Genomic DNA, 21,770 nt, shown 5'->3' with positions numbered 1-21,770 from the left:
TTGCATCCCATCCTTTGTCGAGATCTGCAAGATATAAATTGAAAAAGGTAGCGGCTACATTGCAACCTTGCTTTAAGCCTATTTTAGTGGTGATAGGTTTAGTTGTACGCCCTTCTGAAGTAAGCTTGATTTTATAAGAAGTATTGGTGTGTAGGGCTATAAACCAATAAATTGGCACCGGAGGAATTCCCATTTCAGTTAGTTTAGCCCACAATAGGCTCTGTATCAGTGTCGAAGGCTGAAGACATATCGATGAGGGCGATATAAACCGGATTTGATGATAGTTTTTTTTTTTTGCTCCTGCGATGGCAAATGCCATTATCATGGCATTAAGCGAGGTGCTTATTCCTTTCCTGAACCCAGTTTGATATTTGGAGTATAGTTCGTGCATTTCGATATGTTTTTCGAGATCGTAAAGAAGGAGACTAGCAAATAGTTTTGCTACAGTGTCAATTAAGGCAATTGGCCGGTAATTCTGTGGCAGGGCAGCATCTCCCTTTTCAAATATCGGTATGATGTTAGCCGAAAGCCATGAAGCAGGAATTATTCCCGAATTAAGAATGGCCTGAAATTTGATATTTATGATCATTGCCCATAGATCCGGGTCTGCTTTGTACAGGCATGGAGGGAAGCCATCAGGACCAGCTGATCTAGAATAGGTAAGTTTGGATATAGCCCACTTAATATCGGCAATGGTCCAGTTTAAACGTGGAAGATCTTGATATATTAGCGGAGTAGTGGAAATATTCAAAAATTGGTCTGGTATCCGAAATTTGTTCGTGATATAAGAGTGCCAGGTGGATTCAGATATAGCGTTGGGCGTTATTGCTTTTAATTGTTCGCCAGATGGTTCGTGTGTCATGAGCTGTTATGGCTCTAATAAGATTGCAATTAAGCTCATTGTTTCCTCGTATCCTTATCTGTTTTAGATTTTGTTTGTATGAAGTTACAATACGATTTCGCTGTGTTAAATACATTTCACGGGGGAGTTCGTTGTTTTTTTTCAAAGCTCTTAGGGGCTTATTTCTTTCTCGCTTCTGTATTTTACAGAGGGGGTCAAATAGGTGCCGATTTTTGATGACCGTACTTTTTTTTTTTTGCTAAAGTCTAGTAGTGCTGCATGGATTATTTCAGCATAGAGCTGTTCGATAGCACTCACATAAATTCTTTCATTAATATTGCGGTTGGCAATAGCCAACTTTACATATTGTATGAATTGTTTGCATAGAGCTTGAGTCCATCTAAGGGAGATTTGTGGACGATCTACTTCGCACAGCATATTAGAAGGGTCAACTGCTGTGATGGAGAAGTTGAGTTTTAGATTGCCCAATAGCTGTGCGTGATCTCCGAATGGCATCTTAGTGATTTGTAAGGGTAGTGATGTTATAAGCAAGCTGTGAGTGACAAATATAAAGTCGATCGTGGAGGTTTTTGCATCGCTTGACCATGTGGTCCAATTTGATTTTTGATCAGGTGGAATAATATCCAGATCCCAGTCTTTTAAAAAGGTCCTCCATATTGTGCCTCTACGTTTCGATGGTGAGTTGCTTGTAGAGCCGCTAAGCTCGTTGTTGGTCCTACAGAAAGTCTCCACCTAGTATTATTTCAATGTTTTCGTATTCATGAGTTACGAATTCTAAACAGTTCTCAACAGTATCAATCATCTCTTCGATTGAAGTATGGACCGGATTCCAATAAATTGTAATAAAATTAAGTAGCAATACCCATGGATATTTGTCTCTAGCATTATCGCAAGCAGGTTGTTAGCCGTCCAAACAATTTTCGAATTAAACATCAAGGCATTGTCTACTGCTATCAAGATGCCTCCAGAGGGACGACCAACAGAAGTTCGTATGGCAGGAATGCAATACGTTGTATTATCAGGTAGAGAAAAGGCAGTGGTTTTCATAGTTTCTTGGATCATTATTATTGATGGACGATTAAGGCACTCTAATGTTGAATGCCATTTCATAAGATTGAGGAATCCACACGAGTTCCAAGATTGAAAAGATAGGGAAGTTTTTATAGGCAGCTACGATGTGGACTTTTGAAGAAAGAGTTGAGCATTGGAGCAAGCCACGGGAGGTCATGTGAAATGCCTGCTTTAATCAGAAATTCATTAATAGCTCCATTTCCAACCTCATTAGATTTAGATCGCAAAATAGATTGTGAATCGGAGATGGAAACCTCAGGACATTCATACTGGATGAATTTCATTGCTTCTTGTTCATTTTCCATTGAGGTTAGAACAAGGCCTTCTTCTTTGATGCCTTCCCTGTTAAACCATAGGTATTTCTTGACAGCCTCAGAAGACAAGTAACACACGGCACGGTAGTTATTTCCCGAGGATAAAGATACTCTCAGGATGTCTTCTGATTTAAACATCCGTAGTTGAGGGATTCGACTAAACATTGTCAAGAGGAAGGCTCGGTTAATACGATTTGCGCCAAGCAAGTCACGCTTTCCTTCGAATCCTATAAAATGATGTTTTCCTGTGATAGTGTATTCTGTCTTTTCATGTAGGCAATCAAATGATTTTATTTGAGGGTCAGAGACATTATCAGCAGAAGGGACGTGATTGATCTTATTGATCGAATTTCCACTTGGTAGTTCATTATCAGGATTAACTTTCATGGATCTCTCATAGAGTTCTTTCCTCAAGATGTCGTGATGAGTTAGCATTGTAGAAGTTTGAGATTCTGAAATATATCTGTGCCGGAGGGCCATGCACCAGTGTGCAGTTCTGCGCAGAGGATGGAAGTGAACTAAGCAAATCCTGATTATTTGTTATCGGAGAAAGTGAGTCCGTGGAAGGTGACGATGAGAATAATGTTACCTTTCCTAGGCCATTGACTACTATCTCAGGTCAAGCTATACTGGAGAGGTCTATTTTACCAGTTCTGATAGTGGAACAATTGGATTCAATAGTAGACTCGGAAGGAGCAGATGGTGGTGGCTTGATACTAGTCAAGTTTGCGTTGCTCAAGTGTAAAAATGGTATTTGTGCTGGTAACAGTGGAGGTGCAGGTAGCTCATTTTCTCATCGATTTACTACGGTCGTAGGACCAATGATGTTAGGGAGGTCGGTTATTCCTGTAGAGACTGGAACGAAATTAGAATTGTTTGTGCAGACTTCGCTGTAGGTTTTTGTCATTGCAGTGGTTGAAGGCTCCAAAGCAGAGTATCGTCGTGACGGGTAGTTCGAATTCTGCCACATATTGGAAAGTAATTGGTCAGGTTCGATTTGACTCCCGTCAATTGTTTCGAGACCTGGTCATTTGGGGGCTCCAGGCACGCAGGTAAGTTTTTTGATATTGCATTATTTTTTTTTTGTTTCTTCGTTTGGTCGATGTTGGTACGACATTAAACTCATTAGGATTTGTTTCCATTTCTTTACTGTCGGAATCAACAGGTTTAATTTATTTAAGTGAGTTTACTTTAGCAGGCATCACAGACCTTTTTGAACGATTTGTTGATTTATCGGTTAGTTTCAAGTTAGGTGTTATAATTGAAATTAAGGCTTGTTGACTTTCTTTTGAAAGTTGTTGAAGATCTATATGATCCTCATCTGTTGATCTTTCAGCAATGATAAGTGGCGACTGATTAATTGGATCAGTTTGTAAATCGGTGCCTTTCATTAGTGCATCATTTTTTCTTCTAGCGTTCCTTTTAATTGCCCTTTGGAGTTTTTTTAGCTCTCCTAGACATGAAAACTTGGGGCTTCTCAGTCGGAGTGTGTTCCTGTGGATCTGACTGCATTTGTTCGAATACTTTGAGCAGAGCAGTTGGGCTATCGGGGCCATTTTTGGAACAGGTAGCTATTGTGGTGTGTAGTGCTATGATTGTGTTCATTTTTTCTATGGCTGTTAGCTCGTTTAGAAAATTTGGACATTTGCATGTAACAGGATTTAATGATGCTTCCATGGAGGATGGGGACGATATAGGAGTTTGTTCAAGACCACACTGGATGTTTTTATTTTTTAGGATCGGATTGGCCACAGATGAGTGGTTCAAAGTAGGTTCTAGATTAAGATTTTTTAATGTTTCAGCTGCTATAATGAACCCTTCGATGCGATCCATCTTTGCAGACATGATTAAGAGCATCGATTTAATGTCCTTCAGTTTAAGGTGAGTCAGATCATGGCCTTTATCAAGTAAATCTAGGATCTGAATAATCACAGGAATGGAACCAGGGGGATGTTGTAATTGACTCTCGTCAGGAGATGGTGATGGGTGAGCAGATTTATCATATGCTAACACTGGTTCAGGAGAAAAGATGATTTGCGATGGAAGTTGCACTTTATTTATATCGCCAACAAGTTCAATGCTTTTAGAGTGACGCGGTAAGTGCGATTGAAAGGCCATGTGCTTTTTTACTGAATTAAATACTATTGGTGTCAAGGTGCCAATAGAACGACAAACAGCCTTGTCGAACGCCTCCATTTTCTCCATTGTTAAATCAAATTGCCTTTTATCAGTCTCGAGGGTCAGAGGTGAAATCATCAATGGCCTTACGTACTTCGGGGCTAATGGAGGGAGGAGAGGTAAGAGGTACAGAAGATGCATGAGACTGAGGATGTGTGGGGATCAATGAATTTTCCTGCGCATGTACTTGAATAGTATGTGCAGCAGGACACGGCGTTGATAGCTCTTCTTTAAGAGGTAACACAGCGTGAGCTTCAGAAACTACTGGTTCATTGTATGCGATTTTCCCAAGGCATACAAACGAGTCTGTTACTGGCTGAAAGCGGGAAAGAGGTGAGTAATTTGCCCTTGAAACTTCTTTAATCCGTTTGCCATATTTGCATCAATAGTAGTTCAACGTAGTGAGCTCAGGGAGGAGGTAATGGTGGTTGGTGGCGTTTTGAATTTAAAGTTATAAACGCATTAACAGTAAAAGAGTAGAAACAGTGTATATGCTAACCAGTTCAGAGTCAACGAACCAATGGCTGAATGAGTGTGTAACCGGGCAGACAATGAACAACAATTAATCGCTCCCTTACCGAGTTCCCTCCCTTTTGCACGATTTTAAGTTATTGGTAGCAACCGGCAACCAGCTAACAGCAAACAGCGCTACTTAGAGCGCGTACTTGATGCGTGCGGGCGTCAGTAGATAAGGGTTTCTGGGAAAAAGGGGCGGAGTCACTTACAAAGAAGGTAAAAGCTGGTAAATATAAAGAATGTATATGGTATATATTGTGCTAAATATTATTGTGGATGTCCTATTAAAGTACAGTATGTAAGTACCGTTGTAGTTCCCAAAAAAGTCCAGATTTAGATGAAAGCGCAACTGTCCCACGACGTCCTCAAGCAGGGGCAATATTACAATTGTTATGTTTTATACTTTGTTAATTTGTGTATTTTGTGTAATGTTGTTTGAAACTGGTGTTTTGTGTTGCTGCATTATCATATCAGCCTGGGAAAAGACTGTGAGGTCGAAACACCTGTCGGCTGATTTCTGAATTAAAATATCGTTTTCTCACCGAGAATTCTATCTAGTGCTGTGTGGCTTGTGTTTGTGTAGTATTTGGGACACTTGTGGCATAGGGTCCTTCTCTCACGACGACCCACAGCAGGCACAGTACACCCAATTAGTGTATAATTGTTATTTCAACATTGCTGACGTGCACAGCTGGTTCTGGCTTCAAATTGCCCCAAGCATTCATTAGCAGTTGAGACAGTTACCCGAGTTTCTTTCTGTGGGATTGAATATTTAGGAGGATAGTGTGGGCGAGCATTCATTAGCAGGAGAGAGTTATCCGAGTTTCCGGTCGATTGTGTCAAAAGCTGCAGATAGGTTTATTTATTTTTTTTGTTCATTTATAACTCGCTTAATCCCAGCTAGTGGTTTCTAAGCACGGGGTCGGGATTTGAACTTGAGTTGCGCCATGTTGTCTTGCTTCCAAGACAAACTAAGAAGGGCTGGCTTTCCTTTGTCAGTGATGAAAGTTTTCTTTCTGTTTTGGTACTGTGAGAAAGTGGTACAAACGGTTGCTTGTGGTGTTGTATTATTGCAGTAGGCAGTGTACCTTGATTATCCAGTGATTGTTGCTGTGGAAATGGCTGCCGGGTGTCGACTACTCAGAAAATCCAACACATTAAACTGTATATTACTGCATCCATCGCAACTGTATCAACCGATGTACACACTGTAAATTACTATACAGCACTGTAACCAAGCTGAGAATAACCTTGCTGCTCCTGTGCCCTCATACCTTCGGGTCTGGTGTGCAATATAAATGAATAAGCATAAACATTACCCAAATATTCTAGGCTCGGAGGTAATAATATATAATTATACCCCTCCTAGAATATTTGGGGAATTCAATTTAAGGGGTCAGGAAAGAATGTCACCTACCTGGCGACATTTCCACAGCGAAAAAACACATGGAACCATTATAGCTAGGTATGTCAGTTGTTATGGAGCAGTAGTGTTTGGGGATTGTGGATCGAGGGATGGTTTCCTGAGGAGGGAGACATTTGTCTAAGTGCTGATGGAATGGTGCCATTATAGTGCCGGAAGTTGATGTTCATTCAGTGTGGAGCTAGAGTGGTGATGCAGCCTGTGCTGGGCATGTCTTCCAGGAGCGATTGGCCCGTTTCCTTGCAGGCCATTTTGCTCATATTTTTATGTAGAAGGGGTTTGGTTGTGGGGGTTGGGGGAGTGCAGGGGGGCTTTATTTTTTTAACGTAGGGATTTTCTGGTGATTTTTAATAGTTTGGTGTGTGTTTGGGGCAGATTAAATGTCTTGGAGGTAGTGGGTGGGTTTGGCGCTGTTTATGGCATACTTGTATTTAGGGCGGCAGTGTTTGAGGGGTTTCCTGGTAGAGCAGAATGCACGCTTTGTTGCCAGGCTCTTTGGCCAGGCTCTTTCTAGGCACCTGACATCTTGTTTGGTGGTGGGGAGGGAGTCCTTGAATCTTGGCTTGTGTTTGCTTGTTGAGGGTGCTTTTTGGTTGGTTGGGTGAATGTGGAGTTGTAGTAATTGTGGTGTAAGGTGGGGTTGATATTTGGGGGTGGGAAGAGCAATGGTATGAGTGGTGCGAGATCTGTGTTTGTGATACGTTTGATTTGCCTGGTGGGGTCGCCAGGGTACTGTGGCAGGTTGCCGGATGTTGTGTGGGAGAGTGAGTGTGAAGGGGATGGCAAAGTGGTCACACCAGCATACCCAGATAAGATTTTACACAGACCACATTTTTGCATGAAACAAGGAGGTCGAGGATATTGTCGGTGGCGGGGGTGTGTGTGTGTGTGTGTGTGTGTGTGTGTCTGTCTGGAAGGGACTAGTAGGGTTTAATGTTTGTGTGTTATTAAAATAAATAGTGTTTTGCCATACAAACGTGTGCACTTTTTAATGCTTGTCCACTTTATAGTTTTTAACCGTGCCTTTCACCAAACGCACTTATTAACCCCTTAAATGGAAGTCCTAATGCTCAGCGTACATTAGCCATTAAGAGTTGCTTAGACCAGTTTGGAATGCCCTTGGAGGGTCACTAGAGTGACTTCCCAAACCCCCAGCCCCATGTTGAGTTTGAAAAACCCTCCATGCAACCTTTCGCTTAATCTTGGCCCACGGGACGCTCGCCCAAATGTTACGGTTTGTTTTTAGACTTCAGGCTGCTCCACGGCCGTGTAACAAGGAAGGATTCCTCCGACTAGACCAAGCCTCGGACGGGTGCCTCAGAATAGACTGGGCCCCTCTGCCTGGGAAGGAGAGGCAGTGTGGCGTTGGAGCGCGACACATGTTTGCAATACCATCCCGATGTACGGCCATCTGGAATTAGATTGCAAATCGTCATGCAAACCTTGTGCTGGGGCCTCACCGGGGCCTAGCAGATCCTAATGACGTTCCTGGTTGTGCACGGATCTTATTTGTAAGTTTTTAAGCGTTGCACGTTAATTGTGATCCACTGCAGAAATGCAGATAAACGAAAGTCCAGTTCCCTGGATCTGTGGGCTTGGGAAGCCATTATTGGGACACACGTGGATTTTAGAATTCCAGGCCTGAGTTCACTTTTGTGAGCGGGTGCCTGCCTGCTGCATTTTGGGGGTTACTTTGAAGAGGCATTGTATTGGCGATTTCCTTTTTCCGGGCTTTAGCTGGTACTGGCATGTGCGCCGATCTTCACGCGCCAAGGTGTTGGCAACGCCTTTGTGTAAGTTCCACTTGGCAACACTACACCTTGTTGACTAGAGGCACTTTATCAGTATCTGTTTTAGCAATGTTGCTGCACCAACAGTTTGGTGCCAATATTGAGATCTTTGCTGTGTCACTTTCTGAGATATATAAGTGTGACTGCAGACCAAGAACCCTGCATCCAACCAGCCAATGCAGCCTGCCGATTTCCCGATCTGTTGCAGGATCAGTGTGACTGCAGACCAAGAACCCTGCACCCACCATCCACCCAGCCAATGACCCTCACGGGAGGAGAGAATATCGACACTCTTCACCCGAACCACAGAAGCAGAATAGATCGACCCTCCCACAGTGGTTGGCATGGGCGCCTTAGATTTTGGATTAGCAGGTAGCCATGTGGCAGCCAATGGGGGAGGGGGAAGAGGGATTAGGGATAGGTTGTGGATAGGGAGGGAGAATTGAGGAAAACTGGAAGGGACGGAAACGTAGTTGGATAGGATTGGGGGACGTTAGGAAAAGCGAACACGTATATTCCAACACTCCTGACCCACTCTTCACACTACATATGCGTGTCATCTGCACCTAGAACCTGAAGACTCCTACCCCGACCTAATAACCTACCACTGGAGAATGTGGAACACATGCAGCATGGAATGGAATGCAGCAAGAAGTCACATAACATGGAACTTCACAGTAGGATGGCATCACATGACCTAGAACTTACTGCAGCATGGCAAAACAGGACATTGAGCTTATTGCAGCATGTAAAACACATTGTGACTCAATAGCAAGCGTGATGGCGCAGACGAGGGTTTTCCCATTTGATGAAGAAACAAACACAATGGCCCCTTGGGCAAGCAAAAGCTAACATGGCAGTTAATTACATTCGAGGGTTTCCCCTTTATATGCTATATAGGTCCATGAAACCCTTCCTCCTCATGTGAAGGCTCCAGCTGACCGACCAAATCGTTGCATCAGCTGTTCCCCCTCACGCACACAGCAACCTGTTCAGCAGTGCTGGTGGGTAAGCAGACCACCATGCCCCGATGCGCCTCTGCCCCGCTGCTAGCAGGCTCTGCAGCAATGCATGATCTCGGCATGATTCACTGCCATTTCCAACACCAGCACTGCGTGGAAGCCCGCAAAATGGCTGCCACTGTTGCCACTTTGTTTTGTTGATGGTTGCTCAGCATCCTCAGTCCTCACTGATTGGAGGATCGCTACTACTTCCATGTTACGGCTCCGCCGGAGAAGCACAAGCTGGGCCCCCCGTTATCTAAGGCACCTGTATATAAGGCACAAGCCTGTCTTGTGTCTGTCTAGGCCGGTCGAGCCGCGGGCCGTGCTCCTCTTCTCCATTCGACCAACTGTGAGTACATTACCGCTCTGCAACACTCTGCCCCCTTGAGCTCAAATACCTACTACTCCAAGGCCCACTCGCTCAACCCCTACGCGCTGTTAAAGCTGCACCCTTAGCCTGTACTGTCTACCACATGTTGTAATTAGCACTTATGACATACCGTCGCTAGACAGCCTACGTATAATGTTGCACTCAGCCCATTGCACCCAGAACTTCGATTGTTGTTTAGCCCACTGTGCCTGTTCCCAATGTGCCCGTTACTTCAATTGTTGCATTTTGCCCACTAATGGTTAAAGTATCCCACTGCTGCTGACTGCATTGCATCAAGTCCTGCCCAGCTCTAGTTCTATGTACTTGATTGCCTCAAATCTGCCCAGCACTAGCCCATCACATCTGACGTATCTGCCTCACCTGCTGCTTAACAGCAGCCCACTGTTCTCTGACTGCATGCCATCTAGTCCGGTTGAACACTAGCCCAAAATACCCGATTGCCTTTAGCTTTGTCTAGCATCAGCACACTTCCTCAATTCTTGCCACTACGAGGTCAAGTCTGTAACTGATTTGCACTGCCACAGCTCATACCAGCATTAGTCCACTGGAATTGACCAGAACTACTTTCACATCAGCCTAGTCCAACTTTAGTATTACCATAACATGTCGTCCATACTGCCCGGCGCCCATGATATACCACCACTCCCTTCCTCCCTGCACTTCTCACAAGCACATCTAACCCACATGCAACGATTGTCACACCAGTCCCCATCCTCGCACCTAGCCACACCACCACAGTGCCTAAGTCAATCCCGGAAGTACAAGCCCTTAAATACCCCATACCCCTCCATCTGAGAAATCTAAGGCTAAGCACCCGCTCTGTCCACATCTTAGCTACTCCCAAAAAGCACCTAGGAAAGCAACATCACTACTTACCTCCACCTGCCCCCATGCCAAATACCCCTAGGACCAGCACCAATAATAACAACATCCCCATGTAAACAAAATTAGGGAACAACCCTACTACCCAAATCCAATGTGCACTCATCAGTGCACGGCCCATGCCAGCTCATGCCACAGAGATTCAATACCTTATCACAGACTTGGATCTAGAAGCATTAGCCATTATAGACATGGCTACATGAAGCCCCCGGACCAGCCATCTGTCAATCCCTACCACCAGGCTACATAATCTTCCGTCAGGATAGAACCTCCAGCAACGGAGGAGGGTCGCCCTAATTCTCAAGGAATCCCCGAACTCCAGACAAATAAAAACTACGAAGGTAGACCACTTTGATCGTCTATCAGTACAAATATCTCTCACCAAATGATATTATAACATTCGTGTAGTCTATCGACTTCCAGGTCAACATCACGCCTTCTAGGTGACCACCTCAAAACCAACACAAGAGCCTTTCTCCTAGGAGACCTAAATCTGCCATTCAAAGACAATAAAGGCAAAGCTCTCGCCAAAACCCTCCTGGAACTAAGCTTTACCCAACTGTTCGACAACCCCACCCGCATCAAAAGTCGCATATTGGACTGGATAGCGGATCACAATTGTGATGCTGACATCAGCTCCAACACTCCACGCCCTTGGACCGACCACCATCTACTTCACTTCCTTATCGCCTCTAAAACTAAAGATAAACTTAGCCAACCTGTGCCAGTCACTATGGCAAGATAAAAAAAAAAAACTACTCACCAAGGTCAGAATTCTCCCTCTCCTCGAAAATTCAGCGCTAGAGCATCCTACATCAAACAACCCTATATAACTAGTAGAGCTCTACAATACCACACTTAAGGCGTTAGACGCTGTAGCCCCACTGGAAAAGAAGAAAGCTAAGCATACTACATGCAAACTCCTGGTTCACTCAAGAACTCCTAGACACACGTACCTCAAAACTAACAGCATTTACTGCATAGCAAACTAGCCCTCTGTGTCCACACCAGATACCTACTTGGCAATTGCAAAGCAATACAAAAAGGCTATCTCTACGGCCAACGCATCTGCCTAAAACACCAGAATTGAGAAAGCGAACTCCCAATCCAAATATGTGTTCGCCATTCATGACAAATTGACCACCCCCCCCTACTTCTAATCAATCCACAGAGAACAGCCTCAAGTGGCCCATATGACACAAACCCACACATGCTTTACTTTCAGGGGAATAACCATACCTGAAGTCCTGCTGATCATGAAGCAAATTAAACTCTTGCTCTGCAAAGGTGACATCTGCCCAGCTAGTCTAGTTAAAGACTGTGCGGTAGCTCTGGCCCCCTTTTACCTTTTATCAATTCCTCCTTTGCCTCAAGTACCGTCCCACCCTCCCTTAAGGAAGCCTGGGTTCGGCCGCTGCTAAAGACACCTACTCTTGACCCCGACTCTCCCAACAACTACCGTCTTCTCACCAGCATTCCGTTCTTGCTGAAAATTCTGGGCAATGCAGCGTATCTGCAGATCCAGTCGTACTTGGAAGCACACGACATCCTCGGTAAAAGACAATCTGGCTTCCGTCCCCGGCACGGCATGGAGTCAGCCCTGCTTGATCTTAAGAATCAACTACTTGAATCCATGGACAAGGGCAAATCCTCACTCCTCCTACTCCTTGATCTCTCGGCCGCCTTTGACTTGGTGGGCCACAAGATCCTGTGCAAACACCTTTCGGATACTGCACATTTCTCCCAGGAAGCAACCACCTGGATTACTTCCTCCTTGGAGGGCTGAGCCATGAGGGTCTTCTCTGCCCAGGCATCCGCCATTCCACGCCCCATTGGATGTGGGGTCCCACAAAGATCCTGCACATCCCCCACCCTCTATAATCTCTTCACTCTACCTTTATTCAGTGACCTACAAGAGTTCAGCATAGTCTTTACCAACTATGCTGGCGACACACAAATCCTTCTCCCGATATCGGGTAACTATGAGCAAGACCTCAACACCCTCCAACAGACATATGCTCGCATCCGGGCCTGGATGGCAGCTAATGGCCTATGTCTAAACGGGGAAAAAACTGAAATTCTTCTGGTAGGCCTTAGAGAGTACCTGGAAAAAAATGACACAACAAATGCAGCTCCTTCAGCATTGAGAACACTGTTATCGCAGTCTCTGCTGCAGTAAAAACCTTGGGTGTATACTTGGACTCCACATTATCAATGGAAAGCCAAGTCCGCGCCATTTCATATGCTGCCCTCGCAACAAAAATCATCAACGCAGTGAAACCTCATTTGTCTCCTAAAAACTTCCTTAACATTGCAAGAGCTACCATAAGCGCAAAGCTGGACTACTGTAACATCCTACTCCTAGGCACATCTGGCAATAACATCTACAAACTACGCAAAACGATGCCCTCAGAGCGGCGCTAAGCATCCCCAGGAGAGAGCACATCTGTTAGGCCAGAAAAGAGGCCCATTGGCTCCTGATCAAAGAGCGCATAATGTTCAAGGCCTTACCATCACACACAGATGCCTCTCCCAGTCCCCCCCCTCCTACCTAGCTGAATGGATACATCAGGTGCCCGCCCACAGACCAAAACGAGACTAATACTCCCACCTGAGACTCTCAGTCCCGGCATTCAATAGAGCCAAAGCCAGCAGCATCAGCTTCGAAGTGCTGGGCTCTAAAGCCTGGAACACCCTGCCACTCAGCCTAAAAAGGAGAACACTCTCACGGCATTCAGAAAGGCGCTAAAAACCAAGTTATTCAACTAGACCAGGGATCTGCAACCTGCGGCTCTCCAGATGTTTTATCCTATACTTCCCATGATCCCTTTCTATTGAATATGCCGGCTAGGGCTGATGGGAGTTGTAGTCCAAACCAGCTGGAGAGCAAAGGTTGCAGACCCCTGGACTAGACTGTACCTGAATGTTCATACGATCTTCCCCTATAACCATGGAACACCTCCACGATATTGTCCTTGAACCTCTATACTGCTATTTTCAAGAATCTGTTTAAGCTGTATCTAAGTGAATATACTGTAACAGCGCCATGATGCCTTAGGGCCGTTTGTGCGCTTTATAAATTCAAATAAATAACATAATGACTGGACTCAAAACCACACCCCATTTTTCACTCCTAAACATGCCTTTTGTGTTTCACTGCAGCGGGCTCTCTCTCACTGATGAGCACAAATGCCTGCCGCTTGACAGTTCAACCAGCCCCTTCTCTGAGAAGCCATGATTAGTGCAGGCCGTAGTACTTATTCACAGTAAGCAGACGTGCGAGAGGTGCACGCTCAATAACATACAAATGACCAACAGAGTAAGAACAGTGTTCGGCAGTTCTTGAGTGATCAGTGCCCCGCAGGTCAACCCGGACCTGAAGTTGCAGAGCAAAGCACTCGCTGAGCTGTTGACGCCATCGCTGCAGCGGCCCGGGCTGAAGACTCCTGCATTCCTTCGGCATCCCTGCCTGCTCCAGAATCCCTCGCACATGCCGCGGTGACCGTTTGTGCTGGAAATCGCTAATAATCCGCACCTGAGCATGGGCGGCCGGCATTAAAAATAGTCCCCCAATCCATCAGCTGCTGTAGCGCGCGAAGCCTAGGACTCCAAAAACTCAGAACGGCTGCTGGGAAATGTAGTTCTGTTAGCGTGTTACACACACATACAGGACGCCTTTTCCTGCCTCAGTCCCTATTCCTGAGAGCCAATGTAGCCTGCCGATTTCCCGGTCTGTTCCAGGATTAATGGACTTTGCAGGATCTCCAGTTTTCCTGAATACTGTTTCTGTAAGCCACTGGTGAAGAAAGATCCACTCAATTGATCTGCCCTCTGAGCGTAGGCACTATAGATGTGCCCTGGAATCCTAAGAGCCCAAAATAACACTGCCCTTGCTTCATGCACAAGGAAATATTACAGTTGTGGTGTGGCCGAGCAATGACACAGGTGACCGAGTTTTGGTTTCACAAGATTTTTAGTATTCTGACTGGAAAGGTGCTGGACCATGGGAGTATGTATAACTAAAGAAAACTGTGTCGGGAATGGGACAACACAAAATGGGGCTTTTCGGCAGGTGATCTAAACCTAAAAAAATTGGAAAGTTCTAATATTAAAGGCCTTCTCCTAAGCTTTACATTTTTTGCTACTCCAGGTACACATTTATTTACAAAGTCCAACAAAGACCGAAAATTCCAAATCTTATCCAGTACTTGGCTTTTGCGCACCTGGAGCGATGACCCAAATATTCCAAGGAATTGCGAGCAACCGTTCACAAATCCTACTCTCAACTGGCCTAGTCTTAACGCCACAGAAATCTTTGCCTGCTTTCACGTTGCCTTGCAAGACCTCTCCCAGCTTTAGACTTTGCTATTTCCTTCGCCTTCTAGCGATCACTTCAGACCTCAGGTTGATCCATATTCAATTCATGGCTCAGCTTGTCTTTGCGTTCCTCAGCATTGGGAATGGGTGCTTGCGCCCCAAATCATTGAAACCATATTCATATGCCCTCCTGCCTGGGATCTCATCTCTGGTAACTCTTTAGAAAGTTCTTTGGCTGAGGCTTCCTTCGGGATGCTCTGCTTTGTTTGGTCGTATCATCCCTCTGTATCTAGGGATAAATGTGAAGTCCACTGACTTCCATCCAGTCTTCTTCCTTTTCTCCTCTCACTCCCCTTCTTGTATAGCCCCCAGTACCCCCTGCACCACCAAGCTTTCAAATTGTCTTGGCCTCTGGGATTGGCTGTGTCGGGTATGCACTTGTGATAGGGCGTTGGCTTCGCCTAGCAATTTTTTCTTCCAGTTGATCTAATCTGATCTCTGTGTTTTGTATAATGTGGTGACGTCTCTCACCTGTTCATCATATGCCTTTTTAAATTCTGCTCGTAACATCGCTGCCATCTTGGAATCTTTCTGGTGGTTATCTTGGCACCCCTTGTGTCCTGTGGTTGCAGGAAAGCAAGCCTTGGCATCTTGTGCCTTCTCCACTCAAACACAGAGTTTGTAGTTCCTCTGCTCCTTCTACTTATTGAGTTTGGGAACTTCTATTCTCCTGCTGTTCAAGTTTTTCAAATGTGTTTGTAAATGCCATGCCAGTCTGCTTTCCTGTCAGCCTATGGAGTTTGAGTGTGCCAAACGTAAGTAACAATGGCTGCGCTGGATTCCCTATGATTGGGGATTGTCTTCCACTGGGGACGTTCTGGAATTCCCAGGAGATCTTTCAGAATGTCTTTGTGGATGTGCTCCCAAGACCCCTGGGGTAGTAATACTGTACCTTGATGGGGGTAGCGCACCTGCAGGATCCACTCGTTGCGCACTCTCGGAGGCACATTGGGTAGTGGCTGGATTAACCCAGTTTCTAGCAGCTTGCCCTCCACACATATTTTGATGGGGAGTACACCCAGCTCATCACACCATGCAATAAACAGACCGGAGACATCAACAATTTAGTATAATTAAAAAAGGTGCTCTCTCTACAGCAAGGATCAAAATGTAATATTGCAAGCGACTGAGCCTTAAAGTCACCCCCACTGTCATGAGTGTATTTATACAGCTCACAAAATGTCTTTCTCGCCAAGCGTGACATTTGGAGTCTAGTGTAGGCTGTTATTCACAAAGTGGAAAGCATTATGCAGAAGGATACAACACTTTCTGAGCCTGGTAGGAGCGGGTCAAGTGCACAACCTTTTGAGGCACCTTAAGGATTTGCTGGGGAATCTGTTCACTTGACTCCCAAAATGTGACGCAGTAGGTGCAATGCTTCTAGATGGTTCTGTGGTACACAGTCTATTATAGTGCTGAATAAACCACTTATTTTTAAATAAACATCTTATTCACTTGTAGAATGTAAAAATGACCAATCCACTAGCCAGTGGACCTCTGTTACCCTGCCACCTGTTTTGCTGTGCCCACCTGGTTTCTCACTCTTCTCCACATGTTTCTTTCTTGGGTAATTCATCCCTTAAGCCTGCTGGCATTCCTTAACATGCTCCTCATTGAAAGACCTATCTGGAAAGCCCACTAAGACACTCGGCTTTACACCTGTTGCTCCTCATATCTCCACCATAAAGCACGTATTTTGCAAACGGTCGTTGCAAGTACCCGAGTATCTGTAACTTGCTAATCATGACTGTGATTTTCACTTAATAGGTGTAAAAAATTGCTTTTGCATTCCCCGCTAGTATTTTTGGAAAGGAAATTGGGAGTGTTTGTGTTTTTGATATTTCTTTTATATTTCTTTTAATGTATCTTTCTGAATGTGAATCAGTTCTGTATTTTTTGTAAATAAAGATTTGCACAACAGCAAATTAAACGATTCCTGTGATCTATGATCTACTTTGTGCACATTTGAATCACAAAGATGTATTCAGTGCTCTCTCCAAGATACTTCAGCATCTCCAGTATGGCAGGAGGTATAAATCTGAGCTGATCACAGGCAACTCCTGATCTATTCCAGTGCAAATGTTAGTGAATCTGGCCAGTCTGGCTAGTTTTTCTATGTAAGATGTTACTTTTAGTCTCCTTATTTGTTAATGATCCATGGTTGTCACCCGCTTGTCCTCCATTAGCGAATGAGGAAGATATTTATTGTGAAATTTCTCTTGATGTTACAATTTCTGTTCCCTTTTTTGGTAATCTGCTGCAGTCTTGGAATCCGGTCCTGGATATATGATATGGTATTCATAATGCCCCTATACACAAGTGTTTGAAGGTGCAACGAGGCAAGGGAAGGGGAACAGAGGGAAGACGGAGATAACCATCTTACTAGGACAGGTGACGTTGAGATCGTGGACGAGGGAAAGGGGAAAAGTGCAAGGGGTGCAAAAAATGGGATAAACAGTAAAATAAATAAAAACAATACATAAAAAGTGCGTCGAGCTGGTGGCAAGTGCAAGGGTAAGTGCAGACATCGGGTGTCAAGTGCTGGTAGGGGGCTGTAGGTATACAGAAACAACCCCAGTGCAAGGGTTGCCAGGCGGGCAGTGCAGGTGTGCAGCTGGGGCGGGAGGGGTCCTGGCTCCGAGAACAGAGGGTAGCCAGGCGACCAGTGCAGTTTCAATTTTGGCCAGGAGTTCAGCAGGAGAGAGGAGGAGAGAAAGCTGAAGCAAAGAGGAAGGTCTTGAGGTACTTGTAGAACCAGAGATGGTTCTCCTGAGGTTTCAGAGAGGCTGTTCCAGAGGGCCCACCCAGACAAAGAGAGATATACCACCAACCCGTTGCTTGGAGAAGCGATTGACTCTGAGGGAGTTGGAGGCAGATGAATGAAGAGCTCGAGAAGGAAGATATTTAGGAAGAGAGAGTTGAAGGTATTGAGGCCCCAGGCCCCAGAAGGCCTTGTGGACAAAGCAGAGGGTTTTCAACTCAATCCCGCAGCAACAGGGAGCCAGTGCAGAGATTTCAGTCCTGGAGAGATGCAATCCCTGGGCTTGAGGCCAAGGACAAGTCTCGCAGTCCTGTTTTGAATGAGTTGCAGAGGGCGGAGAGTAGAGGCAGGCAGATTTAGAAAGGGGCTGTTGCAGTAGTCAAGCCTAGAGAGAACCAGAGCTCTGGAGTCTGAGCTTTTTGGGGAAGAAGAGGAAAGGAAGAATACCTCTGAGGCAGTGCAGCTGGTAGTGTGACTTCTTAGAGACTTCAGCGATGTATGGAGTCGAAGATGACCCCGAAGTTTTTAGCCTCACAGGTGGGAGCAAGAAGAGGGCTAAGAGAGACCGGCCAGAGAGTGACGGGAAAGGAGGGAGCAGATGTGGCGATGAGGAGAATCTCAGTCTTACTGTTATTAAAGCAGAGGTCATTGGCGGCACACACCTCCTGGATAGCAGATGGTCGGAGATAAGAAAAGGAAAAAAGGTGGCTGAAGGGATCCTGAAAATGAGCGGAGTGTCATCCGCATAGCACTGAAAGTTGAGGCAGAGAGCAGCAATACGGTGGGCAAGAAGTGCCAGGTAAAGGTCAACAGCCAGGGAGAGAGGTTAAACTCCCGTGGAACACCACAGGTAGAGATTGAGATCTAGGAAGGACCCAGGTTGCATCTGGGAGGGTCGATTGGAGAGTAAATGAGTCAGCCAAGCCAGGGCCTGATCGGTGATACCCAGGTTATCACGGAGACGGTTGAGCAGGATGGCATGTTTGACTGTGTCAAAGGAAGAAGAGAGATCAAGTAAGATGAGGACACGGGGTGTTGGAATCGAGGTTTGAGAGCAGGTCTTCACGTATGTCCAGCAGAGCAGTTTCCATGCTTCTGGCAGCTCTGAAGCCAGAATGATGGTCAAGGAGACCATTAACAGATTCAGTGTGAAGATTAAACTGGGAGATGGCCAGCTTTTCCAGGAGTTTGCCCAGGAAAGGAGTGGTGCAGATTGGGCTATAGTTAGCCGGTCAGGACCGGATGGCAGAGGGTTTAAGAAGAGGTTGCACAAGGGAGGGCTCCTTAAGACTCCAGTGGCGAAGGAGTGGTTGCAGAAGTTAGCCAGAGTAGGAGCCAGGGTGTTAATGTTGTCCTTGATGGTTTTGGAGAAACAGGGGTGAACCTGTTTTGACGAGACTTTCATAAATGGGACTTGTTTAGAAACCTTGTCTGGGGAGAACAGGGGAAAGGCAGAGAAGGTGGGATGAGAGGTGGCTGAAGAAGGGCTAGAGGAAGAGCAGGAAGTAGAGGAAGTAGAGGGAGGAGGGCGAGAGGGAGAGAGATGTCCTGAGTATTAGAGATGAAATTAGAAGCTAGAGCTGTCCCGAGGGTTTGGGAGGGGACAGGAGAGGTAGAGACTGCAGCAGGATTGGCCAGCTCCTTGCAGATTTTTAAGAGTTCGGCCGAACTATGGGCATCCTACAGTGACACTCTAGCATACAGGAGCAATAGAAAACCTCAATGTGATCCGTGCCAGGAAAATGAGTACTTGCTACTACTGGATGATCTTTGATTTGTGCCGAGTAAGAAATGGGGCGTTGTGTGCATTTGGAGAACGGAGAGTTTGAGTGACTTTTATGCTACACTAGTAACTTACAACTTGAAATGTTTGACCCTGCTTGGAAGACTGAGCATGGCATTTTGTCCAGCAGCATTGTGTGCTCCAGCAGAACCTTTTGTCCGCTACAGGTTGATAGGCCATGCTGTTGGTGACTGGCAGAACGTACATCCTTGAGTTACACTTGTGCACAAGATTAGAGAAGAAACCTTCACTATTTTAAGCCCAGGGACTGCTATGACAACTGGGACGGGTCAGGGTGGAAAGTATCAATGAATCCTTGAGACCTTAGGTAGGGGTGATACACTTTTGTGTGTGATCCATTAATGTGATTGCTGTGATCAGTGTTGCGTAATCTGCTTGGTCTTGGTTTTGGCTGGATTTCATAATAACCTTTCCAGCAGTATCTGAAATTAACTTAGTCCTTTTCTTACACAGAAACTGTGGCGAGTCCTGGGAAAGATGCCTGCCGTATTAAGAGGTACAAGAACAAAGCCCTCAACACAGAGGAGATGCGCCGGAGGCGTGAAGAAGAAGGCATCCAGCTCCGCAAACAGAAGCGAGAACAACAGGTAAGGCTTGACTGAGGAGAAGATGGCAGAGACTGGCATATGTAGTACAGTAGGAGAAAAGCATCCAACGCTGCAATAATGCTTCCATCTGGCTTTCACCAACTTTTATTTGTGGTGATAGCTGATAGACTACCTATGCTCAGATGCAAGTTTACCTGCCTGGTCCCTTTGGGTATGTGTTATACAAAGAAATCAAATCCACGCTTGGAGAAGAGGGCAGTACATGTTGAATATCCCACTTGAGGATGAAACTCAAGCAGCAGTCATTGGTAGCCAGGGGAAGCAAGGAGCGCCTGACTCCTTTTTAGAAAGGGAGTGCATATATTCTGAGTGAATAAGCACAAACACACTTGGGACCATATGCAACATCAAAAAAGGCTTTTAGGGGCAATTGGTGAAATATGGAACCATTTAAAATTAATAAAGTTAAACCCTAACCTTTAACCACCTGTATGAATGTGAAAAACCAGAGGGTGTTACCTGTATGAAAGTGAAAAGCCAGAGGGTGTTTCAAAGCCTAGTCCTTGGAGATCCCTTACTCAGGTGGCCAGGGAAAGGCCATCACTTTAGGATCCCGACTCTGTGGGTGGACAAGCGAGGGAGGATCACCTGGTAGGGTGTCCTCAGGGCGTGGGCGATAAACACCCAATGGCGAGACATGTTATCCCCCTTTTTTCACCACCCATGTCCCTGTTTATTTTGTAGGACACTACAACTCCCATAATTCCTCCCCACTTTGTTTTGACAAAAATACTTACCAAGGAAGATGAGGAATAAGGTCAGAAGGATTACCTCCCCTGACTTGTATTGGCCTTGTCTCTGTAATGTGGCCAGGCAGAGTCGGGTACGTAGCTATAATAATGTACACCTGTGACTTGTTAAGACTGCCTGTGAAAATAAAAGGTAGTGCGCACAAGCATACTATGAGCGTGACTGGTTACGTGAAGGAACAGCTCTTCTGAGGCTGATGCAAACCGGGCTGTGGGAGTTGGAAGGCCAACGGGCTGATCCACAATTGAGAGGATCGAGAATGAGCCAGGTGAGATTTCAAAGCTTTCGGGAAGCCGTGAGTGTTCGAATGGAAGAGCCGAGCGAGCAGAGGCAGGAAACCTTCTAGGTGGCAAGAAACAGCCCTCCCGGGTGAACGGCAGACTTGGGGAGGCGCTGGTAACAACAGCCTTGAAATGCAAGAAAAAGATGAAAGAAGGTCATCTAGCACAACCAGTGAGTTATCGAGAGCAACAAAGTCTGGTTGATGTTAAAGAGGAAGTGACTGTGATTTGAAAGGTGAAGGTTGTGCGCGTGCCGATAAAACGCAAATGAAGAGGACAATGGTTAAAGGGAAAGGAAACCAAGTAGCACCTGCGCAAGGAGAGAGCACATTCAGAAGTCTGTGAAATGTTATAAATTTTGTTTTGTAACATATTACAAGTGGAGATCAAAAGAAACGCTGAATAAGGGGAAAATGAAATCTGTGAATTGTAGAATATGCGAAGAGGGCAAAAGTAAGAACTTTTGAAAAGGCCAAAAAGGCAAGTGAGAGAATAAGAACTCCAAGTACCAAGAGGCATTGGTGCTTTAAGAAAAGATTCTGAATTGAAGGAAAGCAGAAAGAGAGGTCGAAGTGGTCATGCAGAGTTAAATGTAAATTCCTTGCAGTTTCGAAAGTCTTCGACAGTGAAAGATAACCTGAATAAAACGTGGGGAAGTGAAGCCCCATGAGAAACGAGACTGGCTCCAGCCCGGCAGAGGGAAGCCTGTCAGAATTGTGAGAAATTGAAAGCATATGAACTAAGCATTGATGGCAAGG

The 21,770-nt window shown here is 45.5% G+C and overlaps 1 protein-coding gene across 1 annotated transcript in view; it reads left to right on the top strand.

The window, feature by feature from the left end:
* The window catches only part of KPNA6 (karyopherin subunit alpha 6), a 625,915-nt gene that overhangs the window by 38,406 nt on the left and 565,739 nt on the right, over positions 1-21,770 (top strand). Inside the window, exon 2 of the mRNA XM_069622491.1 lies at positions 19,827-19,960. Coding sequence (XP_069478592.1) covers positions 19,827-19,960 — 134 coding nt within the window. The remainder of the gene's footprint in view (positions 1-19,826; positions 19,961-21,770) is intronic.

This window comes from Ambystoma mexicanum, chromosome 11 (assembly GCF_040938575.1).
Source record: "Ambystoma mexicanum isolate Mex_15411 chromosome 11, UKY_AmexF1_1, whole genome shotgun sequence".
Taxonomy (NCBI): domain Eukaryota; kingdom Metazoa; phylum Chordata; class Amphibia; order Caudata; family Ambystomatidae; genus Ambystoma; species Ambystoma mexicanum.
The sequence above is the reverse complement of the archived record's forward strand: the minus strand, read 5'-3'. Positions and strand labels throughout refer to the sequence as shown.